Below are 13,209 nucleotides of genomic sequence, written 5' to 3'. Positions count from 1 at the left end.
ATCCCTTCACTAATTATTGGAGTTATTTTTACTACTTTTGTCTTTTATCCTTTTACTATTTTCATTCTATGTGATTAATCCACTACCTCTACTATATATTTACCTTTACCAGTGAGATTTATACTTTCATACTTTTGTTACTAATTAGCGCCCTTTTCAGCAAAGAAGTCCCTTTAACATTTCTTGTAAGGCTGGTTTATTGGTGATGAACTCCTTTAGGTTTTGCTTGCCTGGGAAACTCCGTATCTTTCCTCCAATTCTGAGCAATAACTCTGCCAGGTGGAGTATTCTTGGTTAGAAGTTTACTTTGAATATATCCCTTCTGGCTTGCAAAGTTTCTGCTGAAAAGTCTGCTGATGGTCTTATGAGAGCTCCCTTGGTTTTTCTCTTGCTGCTTTTAATATTCTTTTTTCAAACTTTTGACATTTTAATTATAATGTGTCTTGGTGTGGGTCTCTCTGGGCTTCCTGGATCTGAATGTCTGTTTCCTTTCCCAGGTTAGGGAAGTTCTCAGCCATTATTTCTTCAAGTAAGTTTTCAGTCCCTTTATCTCTATTCTCCTTCTGGGACCGTTATAATGTATATGTTAGTTTGCTTGATGTTGTCCCATAAGTCCTGTAAGCTATCTCCACTTTTTAAAATTCTTTTTTCTTTTTGCTGTTCTGATTAGGTGAGTTCCAATGCCCTGTCTTTGAGTTCACTGATCCTTTCTTTGCTTCATCTAGTCTGCTGTTGAACCCCTCCAGTATATATTTCAGATCAGTTATTGTATTCTTCAGCCCAGTGACTTCTATTTGTTACTTTCTTATGTTTTCTATTTCTTTGTTGAACTTCTCACTGTGTTTATCCATTCTTCTCCCAAGTGAGGTGAGCATTTTATGACCATTACTCACAACTCTTTATAAGGTAAATTACTTATCTCTGTTTCATTAAGGTGTTTTTCTAAGGTTTTATCTTGTTCTTTCTTTTAGAATATATTCCTGTTTCCTCATTTTACTTGATTTTCTGTGCTTCTTTGTATTAGATGAAATAGCCACCCCTTCCAGTCTTGAAAGAGTAACCTTGTGTAGGAGATGAACCTTATTGTTCAACCTCACCTTAGCTCTTGGTTGCCTCTCAAACCTCTGTGATTGTCCAAGCAGCCTATTTTATATTTAATAGCTCCTAATTGTCAAGGGTGTGCCAAGACCTGTCAGTGTTTCAAAGCAGGAAATCTGCCAGCACATAGATTCAGACTGACTAGGAAGCTAGATGCTCAGGCAGCAGCTTTTAAAGTATGCAAATACATATAGTCCTGTGGGATTGAATACAAATGTAAGCCCTGCTGGCCACCAGATCAGGTGATCTGGAGGTGTCCCCTGGGTGACAGTCATAAAAATCAGGGCTCTAGACGAGTCTATAAGTTCCTTTCTGGGAGATACTGGTGAGCTGTAGCAAGGCAGAGGGAAAGTGAATTGACTGCATTCCTCCAGCCTATGTTCCCTAAGAGCGTATCTGCAGACCCCTAGATGTGTGTCAGACCTGAAGCCTGCCCCTTAGGCTGCTGCTCCAGGCCAAGCAAATGGGTCTCTTTCACAGAAACACTACGGCTGTTTTTCAGTCTGCTTTCTGTGCATCGCCCTGGGGGCAGTAGCCTGCCAAACCTGTCTCACTGATTGTTATTGTCCTGTGCGACCCAGAAATGCAAGCTCCCCTGGCCTCCAGAGCCAGGAGATCAAGGGTGTCCCCTGGGCTGCAGCTGCAAAAACTGGGGCACCAGACATCTATAAAAACTCCCCTCTTGAAGATACTGGTGTCACAGAAGAGAGTGCAAAGATGACACCCACTGAGGAAGGAGGAAAGAGGTCTTGAATAAAAAGCCAGCTTTAGCATGAGAGAGGGAGAGCCCACTGGTTGGAGTGTAAAGATGGCACCCACCAAGAGAAAAAGTCTATAGTAAAAAAATAAAAAATAAAAAATAAAGTGGTGCCTGTTGGCTTTAGCAAAGTAGACGGAGTAAGTAAAAGAGGTGCCCTCCAGCACCTCATTCCCTGGAGAGTATCTCAACACGCCCTGGCCCCTCAAGCCGATGCTTTAAGATCAGCAAATGAATCTCTTTCACATATAGTCTGTGTGCTTCTCAAATGGCCGCTTGCATGCTGGGACCTAGGGTGCTTGAGTCTGCATGCAAGCTCTTTAAAGCCATTTCTCAGACCCCTACAGCCCTTTGGTTCCTGTGAATATGAGCTCCACTGGTTTTCAAAGCCAGATGTTTTAGGGACTCGTCTATCAAGTGCAGGTCTCAAAAGCTGGGCTGTCTATGTGGATTACAAACTCTTTGTTCCTCAGGGAGAAGCTCCAGATTTGTGAGTTCCATCCAGATGGTGGGTTGCCATGATGGGGTTGAGGCTTACAGTGAGACTGTGTCTCAGCCTCTCCTACTCACCTCAGTGTGACCCTTTTCTCATTTGCTGATATGAAGGAGCTGTTTAGCTATCTTTCAGAGGGAACTGTTCCACATGTAGCTGTATACACACCATGTTGGTGTATCCATGGGAGAAGGTGAGTTCAGGATCTTCCTATACCATCTTGGACTACCTCTCCAGCTCTAATTAGTTTTTTTATTGTGAATATCTTTCTCCATTAGTTTTCCTAACTAGTTGTTTTGAAAGCCATTAATTTTTGTATTAGTTTTTTAAATGACCACTTTGCTAAATTCTCCTGCATCAGTTTTTCAGTTGATTCTCTTGAGTTTTCCAGAAATATATCACCTGTAACTAATACTATTTTTATATCTTCCTTTCCAATGTTTATCACCACTTATTTTATTCTAACTATACTAACACATCCAGAAAAATCTTATACACTAACAGGAATAATGGGTGTCTTTGCCATTCCTGACTTTCAATGCTTTAGGTATTTCATTATTAAGACTGATATGCTGGTCTTTTCAGGTGAAGGACATTCATATATTTATATTTACTCAGTATTTTAATTGGTAATAGATGGTGAATTTGATCAAATTGGCCAAAATCTCCATAGGCTTATTAACAGACTTTTTGATTTTGAAACATCCTTGCATTGCTCGAATGAACTTCATTTGGCCATGACATATTATTCATTTAATGATATGCAAGATTCTGTTTGTTAATATTTTAATTAAGGATTTTTATAATATGACACTCACCTGATACTTTAATACATCTACATTATAATAAGAAGCAGCTGGATTTTGCTCTGATAGCTTCTTGAGGTAGATAGTAAGAGCTTGCATGTTCATCCAAAAATCTTTTGTGTTAGAATCACATTGTGATGGATCACTGTATGTATAAGAAATATTTTCATTATTATTTCATATTTATTTATTCATCTTTATCATCTGCCTCTCTGTAGTAATTTGGGGACCTGGCAAAGACTAGTAGAAATGAACCAAAAGATGGGATGAGGGAAAACTAAACTTAGGGGATAAAGAATGGAACATAGCAGAAAGTTGCCTAAAAGATGAGAAGATGTACAGTAGAGAAGGATTTAACAATGACTAATACCACCACCAGCACAAACAAAACAAAGACAGCAGAATCCTATTTAATCATAATAAATAATTTTGATATTGTCTTCAAATTGAATTCCTGTTGCTTTGAAGAAGAAAGAAAATATTTCTTAAAAAGAAATTTCACCTTCAAAACAAAAGTACACAAACCTGGGGATTTCCCTGGTGGTCCAGTGGTTAAGACTCTGAACTTCTTCCACCACAGGGGGCACAGGTTCGATCCCTAATCAGGGAACTACGATTCCACATTGCCACACAGTGTGGCCAAAAAATTTTTAAAAAACTGAAAAGTACACAAACCTGAACACAAGTTGTGCATTTGGAAGAATTTGTTCTAGTCTGTTGATATTTTTCACCCTGAAGCAGAGCACAGCTGGGGATGGATTACTAGTGAAGACTTTAATAACTCCACTTGGAAATGATATTGTCATGTCACCAGTGATCTTCACAATACACCTGAAAGTAGGCATTTTGAAAAATTTAAATAGTTTAAATAAGGCATTTTAACCTCCATTTAAAGCATATTTAGTTTTAAAAGGGCTTTATTTATATATATAACCTTTTATCATAATTACCATGAATTATTTTTTCAATTATAAAAAGTGATTCTATGTGAAATGATATATTCATCTAACACCAGTTTTTCCTAGAATTAAATTCCAAACACAAATGGAAGCACACTGATAATACTCCTTTCACTTGTTTGCCAAAACCATCCCTGGCTGTCTCATAGGGACATTGTTTCCCTGGTAACACTATCCCCAGCTGTAGCTATTTTTCCTCCAAACCCCACAAAGCACTGGGCCTGACGGTGGCAGTGGTAGATGTCCTCCTTGCTTCTCATTGCCTCTTACAACTCTATATTCCTTCTTCCTTCTGAAAAACGACCAGCTTCATTTGAAACTCACACCATCAGATTATACTACTCGCTATCCCAACCCTCCAAGTCATCTTCAACATTCCCTTTCATTTTCTGAAAATTATAGCTCCTGGCCCACTGTCAGTCTGTCTCTGCACAACTACTCCTATCATAAATTTTTAGTGATTCCAATATCCACACAGATAATCCTTTCAACACCTTGGTCACCTAGTTCTTCAGCCCCTTACCTTCAGTGATCCTGCCTTCCAGCCTACCCCGGCCATACTTCAGCCCCTCCATCATCTCAGTCTGATTCCCCACTCATCGGATAGTCTCTTCCTACTTCTCCAACTCATTCTGTCTAGTACTGCATCTCCAATCTCATCAAAAACCTTCATAATCCATTGTTCCTACCACCTTTTTCATTAATCTTCATTCTTCCTTCATATCCTCATTTCCCCCTATCTTGGGACTTCATGGTCCATCAATATACATACTCCTTTGCATAAACCCTCCCCTTGGTTCTCTCTCATTTGACTATGCTTGTTTGGCAAAACACAGTCTTAGCTAAATCCAGCTCCTCACCTACATCTATATGGCCAAACATGACTAGAGAAAAACGTATAATGATATAGCCAAAACTCTCACTTGGGTCCCCTTAGTATAACCTGGAAATTCTACTACATTCCCTAGCTCTTTTCATACCTTCTCCTTTCTCCTCTAACTCTAACCTGCAAAATTCCCTCCCCCAACTGCAGTCAACGACTTTCCTTTAAATTTTACGGATGAAATAAAATCAGAAAAGAACTTCCTCATACTCTCACTACTAAAATCCTAATCTCCCTGACTCTAAAGGCATGCATACCTTCTGCGTTCCCTCCTGTTTCAACAGATAATCAGCCTATGCACCTAAGGTTAACTGTACTGAAGCACATCTCCTCTTACATACTGAAGGACTTCACTCATGCAATTGACCCCTTTCCTGCGGATTCAATTTTTTCCATAAATATTGGATTTTTCCCATTAGCATACTGAAATGTATATCATCTTTTAAAAACCCAAAAACTAAAATTAATAAAGGCCTCCTCTGATTCTCCCATCTCTCTCCTGCTACCACCCTGTTTCTCTGCTTCTACTTAGAGCAAAATATCCTAAAAGAATTGCCTAACATTTGCTCTCTCCAAATACAGTTGTCTGTATTTGCATCAGCTCCTGCTCCTGAGCTCCCTCGAAGCAGTCTACTAGAGCTGCTCTTGTGAAGGTCATTAATGACCTTCATGTTGTTAATGATCAATTTTTCTTGACCTGACGATAGCATCAGATACAGCTTCACACCTTCTTTCATGAAAGCGTTTATTCACTTAGTTTCTGGGACTCTGCTCTACTGGTTCTCTTCTCACCTCTCTTGTTGCTTGCTGTCCCAAACTCCATTGCTAGATGATTCTCATCCTCCTGTTTTTAAACACTGAAGGGGGCCAGGACTTAAGTTCTCATCAGATCTCTTCTCTACACCCTAATGCCCCAGGCTTTAAGTATCATGTACAAATTAATGACTACCAAATATTTTAGCCTGGACCTATCTCTGAACTCCAGAATCATGTATTCAACTATCATCAACTCAACATCCCCACTAAATTGTCTTAATAAGTACTTCAAATTTAACAATCTACTCCCTCAACAAATCTTGACAACTCTGTTTTCAAAATACATTCAGAATCTCATTACTACTCACAATCTCTTCTGCTAATACCCTTATACAAGTCACCATCATCTCTCACCTGGACTTCAGTGGTTAACCCTTTCTCTCTGCATCTACTCTGGCTTCTTCTAGTTTATTCTCCATATAGCAGGCAGAGTGCTACTTCAAAAACATAAGTAACCTCATCACTCCTCTACTCAAAAGCCTCTACTTGCTTCCCACCTCACCCATAATAAATTCCAAACTCCTTATCATGGTCTACAATGCCCAGCCTGATCTGTTCCCTCTGTGGACTTATCTTTGACTACTTTCTCCCTTGTTCACTCCTACTCAGTGACATGGTTCTCTTTGCTGTTTCTTGACTATGCCAAGCATACTTCTACCTCAGTCCCTTACACTTACTGGAATGCTCTTCACTCACCTATCTGCATGGCTTGCTCCTCCCTCAATGTCTTTCAAAAACAACCTCAAAAAGGTTTTCACTGATCATTCTATCTAAAATAGTAGCCCTCTGTTGTAACTGTCTATCCCCTTACCCTGGTTTATTTTTCTTCATAGCATATATCAATACCTCTCCTTTTCCTAAGTAACATTATTAACTCATCAAACATTTGAGTGCTTACTATGTGTAAGACTGTTGTATGTGCTGAAGGTACTTTAGTGAACAAAAGTTCTTCTCTACAGAGCTTGCATTATCTCAAGTGAAAACTAAGAAACTTTCACAACAATGCAAGCTAATAACAGTCTTACACATATTAAGGACTCAAATATTCAATGAATGAATAATGTTATACATGAAAAATAAGGGTGGGGTGGTGGTGGTGGGATGAATTGGGAGATTGGGATTGACATGTATACACTAATATGTATAAGATAGATAACTAATAAGAACCTGCTGTATGAAAAAATAAAATAAAATTCAAAAAAAAAGAAAGAAAAATAAGGGTGGTCATTCACCCAAAGATCATTTTCTTAATAGAAGGAGGTTAAACCAATCCTTCAAGAGTCTCCTGTAATAGACATGCACTCTAGGTCTCTCTTGCAAACATCACACTTTCACCAAAGATATACATTAGGCCAAGATTCAGAGTTCTATCCCCATCTACGTCAGCTGCCACAATCCTGTTCTACGGACATGTCAAACAACAGATGTGTCATAGTGGTCATAAAGCCTGGGCAAAAACGTACATAAACTTAGAAAAAAGCCATCACTACTGATTATAGTGACTTCTTAAATTTGAAAGACAATCTCTAAATGACTATAATTGATAGCAAAAAGCAGGTAAACACGTAACAGAAAACTGTAACTAATAGAGAATCAAAATATAACTCTTAAAATTTACCACCAAGCCCCCTGCCCCTGAAACACACACACACGTATACACGTATCTTTTAAAAACTAACTTGGTGGGATCTGCCCCTTTAAAGTAGGCATTAACAGATTCTGTAAGGGCGACTGCCACAGGTAAGGTGTCCTGATTTCCAAGGCTGACAGGACTGGGACCTCGTGACACACCTAGAATAAACACAATTCATTTGTTAAATCCTGTAGAAAGATATTTATTAAATACCAAGACAGAGTAGAGTCAAAACATTAGCTTGTCACAAGTGACTCTATTACTGGTTTCAAAGATGCCCCAAGTATAAATCTGGTTAAAAAATGGAGCATAAAACAAGTTGGACAAATAAAAAAAAATCAGGAAAATATGTCACAGTGACTTCAATTTTAAATAGAATGACAAAGAAGGGTTGGGTTAAGGAATGTCAGAAGGAAAAAGCCCTTCACCTGAAGAGCTAAAATTACTAAAATATGGCTTCAAAACCATTCAGATACTAAATTCTTTCAGGTTCTACCAATTCACATATGTAAGGTCATTAAACTGGATTTTTCTATTTAAGGTATTTCTATACATTAGCTATTTCTAAATGAGCAGTGTAATGTAATCATGCACTGCTCATTATTACTGTAATTCTCCTTTACCTCTTCTTTGTCTTATGCTTGTATTATATTCCCATATTACCTTTCCTCGATAAATATGACTAATAACATCATTTTGAGGTAACATTCCTGACATAAAGTTAACTCAGTAAGATACCTTTAGAGTCAAATCATAAAAAGAGCAGTGTTTTAAAAGCGTAATAAAATGTAAACAAATTTAATGTATATGTTCAGGTGTTTTTTAAAACCTAAAAGTATCTGGTTTGTTTCATAACAGACAAATCCCTTAAAAGAGTGCACTGCCTTTTTTTTTTTTTTTTTTTTTTTTTTTTACAAATGTACTCTCTCCATTTATGCCTTACCATTATTGTTATCAATTGGAAAGTGGAGCATTTCATTTAATGTACAATATATGATGAAATTTTGTAAAAGTAAGTCAATAGGGTAGTTAATTATGATTATTCATTCTTATTTAAAGAAAAATGTTGACCTAGGTTATTCATTTATCTCTGAAATTTGAATGTATGTTTTTTGTTACATAAATGTTACACAATGTTCATAGCCATCAGATATTTTTATTTCAGATGTGAGTTACTTTTGAGATACCTAGAGTATTATTAATTCTAACAAAAATCAGTACTAGCTTTCTTTGCCTCACAACTAAACCTGGGCTCCTACAAATAGTGAGAAAGAGCTTTTGTTACCTTTAGAGGCCAGGAAGATTCTGTATTGTTCAAGATTTTGAAGAATTCTGATTTAGAAGGTTCTTCATAGTTTAAAAAAAAAATGACTCAGTGATTAAAAATACATGGAAACAGGAACTGCTGTTTCTAGGCCACTGGGAAAAGTAAACTCTCCCAAACAAGACAACTTAAAATTTCATATGAAACTAAACTCAATAATAAAATGTATTCACAAAATCACAACAGCTACTATCTACTAACCACCAATATATGCCAGACACTTTGCCAAAGAGGCATGAAAGAAATGGTACCTTTTTGAACCACAAGTAGTTTTTTCTGCAAAGCGGGAACATACTTTGTGGGTGATAGGCTGCAACGATGAAAGGACATGAAAATGTGTCTGGAGAAGTGTTTATAACCCAGATCAGGATATGGAAGACCTTTAATTTTATCCTATTGGCACTAAAAGCCACTGAAAATGTTTAAAAGAAACATGATTGTGTTTTTCATTTTGTAAGATCACTGAACACAGAGTGAATCCTGGATTGAAAAGAAAAATGACTTGGCAGGGATTCAAGTTTGGATCAGGTGAGATAATTAAATGAAAGCTAAGGGCTTGATCAAGAGGCAGTAGTTTCTAGGATATGTGATTACAACTATGCAAATACATGTTTGTGCAGTGGGAAAATTTCACTGTAAATCTAAATTAGTTCAATTTTTAAAAAAATATATTCTAGGGCTTCCCGGGTGGCGCAGTGGTTGAGAGTCTGCCTGCCGGTGCAGGGAACGCGGGTTCGAGCCCTGGTCTAGGAGGATCCCACATGCTGCGGAGCAACTAGGCCCGTGAGCCACAATTACTGAGCCTGAGCGTCTGGAGTCTGTGCTCCGCAACAAGAGAGGCCGTGACAGTGAGAGGCCCGCGCACCGCGATGAAGAGTGGCCCCCGCTTGCCACAACTAGAGAAAGCCCTCGCACAGAAACGAAGACCCAACGCAGCCATAAAATAAAAAAAAATATATATATATATATATATATATATCTATATATATTCTATACTAGGGTCACTAGAAATTCAGGAAAGCATATTTTCAGAGAAAGATGAAGGCTATAATAATCTTTTATTAGAGAAAATTCTATGCTCTTAAATCTGAAGTTAATCTTTTCCCTTAGGTAACCTACACAAGTGGATATCTACACACAGTCATGGGTAACATTAATGTCTGCTACTACTTTGACATTAAAAATCAAAAAAGAAACCTACAAAGTTATTCTTTTCAAGTATCCAATTTGGGCATATAAAATGAGAATTCTTGAAATAGTTTCCCTGTAAATTGTTAAGCCTGTTACTGAAATACTGGCAAGAAGAAAAAAGTATTGGAGAGTTAGTTAGGAAAAAAACTCAAAATCCACTTAACATTTTGGCATATCCCCTTTTGTATATTCCATTTTTGTTTCCAAGATCATATTGTATATGCATCCTTCAAAAAAATGTTTGACACAGGAAATATGTGCTTAGGTCCCTAAAAAAGTCTAAATGTGTACTATATTATTCAGAATAACTCATTTTTGGGAAATAATAAATTCCTTGGATGTTCTTTATAAGGATAGTATGCATTCTAATTTTGGTTTAATTGTTGCATATTTACAATTGTGTATGTTTTGAAAATGCAGAGACATAAAGCTGAAATAAAGGGTACCTACCTTTGTAACAATCAGTGAATATTTTTGTGGAATTCCTTTCAGCTCAGGAGTAAAAAACTCACTCCCAACTATTTCCTACCTCTGTGCTTCTAACTTCAGCTCACTGTATGAATGGTTTTCATATGATAGCCTTTGCTTTGTGGTTTTTATATTATAGTTTCTCTCTCTTTTTTAACTGACATATTCTTTCTGGTTCTTTCCTAATCACTTTTTCTCTGCTTCTGATAGCTTAAGAAGTAAGATTTGTTGATATTTCTTAATGTTGAGGGAGAAGAGCAGGAGGGAGAAGGAAGATAATGCAAAAATAATGTATGTTTTTATAATTTATCCACTGCTATCAATCAATGGATCCCGTATAGAAACTGCACATAATTAGTACAAAATTGAGATAGTTAAACCTTAGAGTTATTCTTGATTTCTGAGACACCATAAATTGCTGGAAAAGGAAAAATTAGATAACAGAGTATTTTTAGATACACTTTAGGGTCATTAGTTAACACATACATCTGCTTTCGATACAATACCTTGTGAAGTCTCACAGTGCTTTTCAATTTCAGAGAGTGTCCCAATCAAATTATCATCTTCTATCATATTTAAATAAAACAAAATATTGCAGGAAAAGAAAATACTTTCAAGAACAAGAAGAATCAAAAACTTAAATCTAAACAGGGAGCTGAATAAACATCACAAAAAAGAAAGAAATTTTTAGGAAGATTTAAAGAAACTTTGTCGTATAAAATCCACATTACATCACATCCTGCCTGCCTGTATCATCACTGTCACCTACTTGTGGTTCTCCTATTGCCAGCACTGGCCCAAACTACAAACAAATATGTACCAACTTAATCAAAATTAAAGTTTCCATCACAAATAGAAAACGGTCTGAACAATCTGGAGATAATGGGAAACAACTAAAGCAATTTTGGTTACCCAGACCTGCCTGATTTCTAACAGGACCCATCTATGTTCTTTATGATTAAAATACAGATTCTGTGGAAACAAAAGGTAACAAAACCACATATACAAACAAAATGTAAGAATAAGTTGCTTGTTGCAGCAAACAAAAAGACTTATTGAATGTATTGTTTACGTAAAGTCAGAAGATGGGAAAAACAGTATGTTCACAAAAGTATATAAAATAAGATGGTAACATGTTCAGACATTTAGAAATCAAATCATTTATCTCATTTTAGCCTATACCACTCATGCCATTTTTACAATGGCTACATACAGAAGACCCACTTCTTCTGCGTTAGTTTTGACAAATCAAATTAGGTATAATTAAATCAGCTTAATTAGGGCTCGGATTCTTAAATTCAACATGCATCAGAATTGCCTAGAAAGCCTGCTCAAAGACTGCTAGCCCCACTCCAGAGTTTCTGATTTAAAGGGTCTGCATTTCTAGTAAGTTCCCAGGTGATACAGACAGATGCTGCAGGTCCCAGGACCACACTGCAAGCACAAAACCCCTTCCTTTCACTGAATCAGTTGTTTTTAAAACAAATTTTCTTAGGAATGTAAGTACCAATTCACAGTAGAAAGTACTGCATCGTATTCTGCCTTCAACTATTTATATTGGTCAGCAGTTTATAAATTTGATGCATTCTTAACAGTGCTAATCATGGTTAAAATTCTCTATTCAGAGAATATAAAATGTGAAAGAGAAAAGGAAAATGTGGCTTGTTTGATAATGCCAGGTGTGTTTCCAGAAAACCAAAATGTCTAATGCTTAATTCTTCACTACCCTCAGCCTGATCATATTTTGGATGTTAAATTTTGCACGTGATTCATGTTAATCACTTACCTACTGGAGTATTGGCAGCACTTAGTGACGCAGAAGATGAGATAGAGGAAGCACTTTCTGCCCGGGCTAACGGAGCAGCAGGAGGTGGGCTGGTATTGGAAGTTACAGGTGGGCTGAATGGCCTGGGCTTAAAAACAAAATGTCATTTACCAAAATGCTAAAACAATTCCCCAGTTATCAGAAAAGATTTTTAGCTATCAGGAACATTAATTTTAAAATACTACACCAAATTTATTGTGTTTCTTAAAACTCACAGAGATGCCTAGGTCAAATCATTTTCAAGAATATATTAAAAGCTGAAAAGCCTATTTTAAAATAATGCTGTCAAGACAATCTTTGTATATAAAACTTTTTCTGTATTTCAAAAAGTATGCTTAAGATAGATTCTCAGAAGTTAAATTGTTAAACATTATGAAGGCTTTTCATACACAGTGCCAAACTGCTTCCCATTTGGGTAACTCACTCTACCCTACTGCCTATAAATATATAAGAGAATATTTCTCTGCACTCTTGCCTGCAATGAATAGATGAGCCTTAGAAGAAGGAAAAATAATAAAATTTAAAAACTTTTAGCTAATTCTGTAGATAAAAATAAAATTGGCATTTCTCTTTTATGAGTTGTCTGTTAGCTTCACTTGATTTAGTTTGGGGAGTCTTAGTATTATCTGAGCTTTCACTAACCCTTTTCTTTATTTGATGCAAATATTTTCTTCCTAACTATTGCTTTACTTTTGGCATTTACAAATCTGTGCACATTTTCCTTATAATTCATTGTAATGCTTCCTCATTGAGAAAGTTTACCCCATTCAGAGGTTTGAGAAAATCTTAATTCTACTGTCTTCCCACTTTTCTGGTTAAAAATAAAAACAAATATGAAAAATATGATTTCAATTCATTTATCTTTTACTTTGGTGAATGGTTTTTTTCCTTCCAAATTCCTAATTGTTCCAATAATACATTAGCAACACTTCCTGAGGTGTTTCATTTTTAAAATA

The 13,209-nt window shown here is 36.6% G+C and overlaps 1 protein-coding gene across 2 annotated transcripts in view; it reads right to left on the bottom strand.

Moving 5' to 3' along the window:
• Positions 1-13,209, bottom strand: part of FCHO2 (FCH and mu domain containing endocytic adaptor 2) — a 116,467-nt gene that overhangs the window by 15,530 nt on the left and 87,728 nt on the right. For both annotated transcript variants that reach the window (XM_036846400.1, XM_036846399.1), the window contains exons 19-22: positions 12,215-12,341; positions 7,492-7,603; positions 3,830-3,985; positions 3,167-3,299 (exon numbers count right to left, since the gene is read on the bottom strand). In XM_036846400.1, coding sequence (XP_036702295.1) covers positions 3,167-3,299; positions 3,830-3,985; positions 7,492-7,603; positions 12,215-12,341 — 528 coding nt within the window. The remainder of the gene's footprint in view (positions 1-3,166; positions 3,300-3,829; positions 3,986-7,491; positions 7,604-12,214; positions 12,342-13,209) is intronic.

This window comes from Balaenoptera musculus, chromosome 3 (assembly GCF_009873245.2).
Source record: "Balaenoptera musculus isolate JJ_BM4_2016_0621 chromosome 3, mBalMus1.pri.v3, whole genome shotgun sequence".
Classification (NCBI taxonomy): Eukaryota; Metazoa; Chordata; class Mammalia; order Artiodactyla; family Balaenopteridae; genus Balaenoptera; species Balaenoptera musculus.
This window is presented reverse-complemented; position numbering and strand designations above follow the sequence as displayed.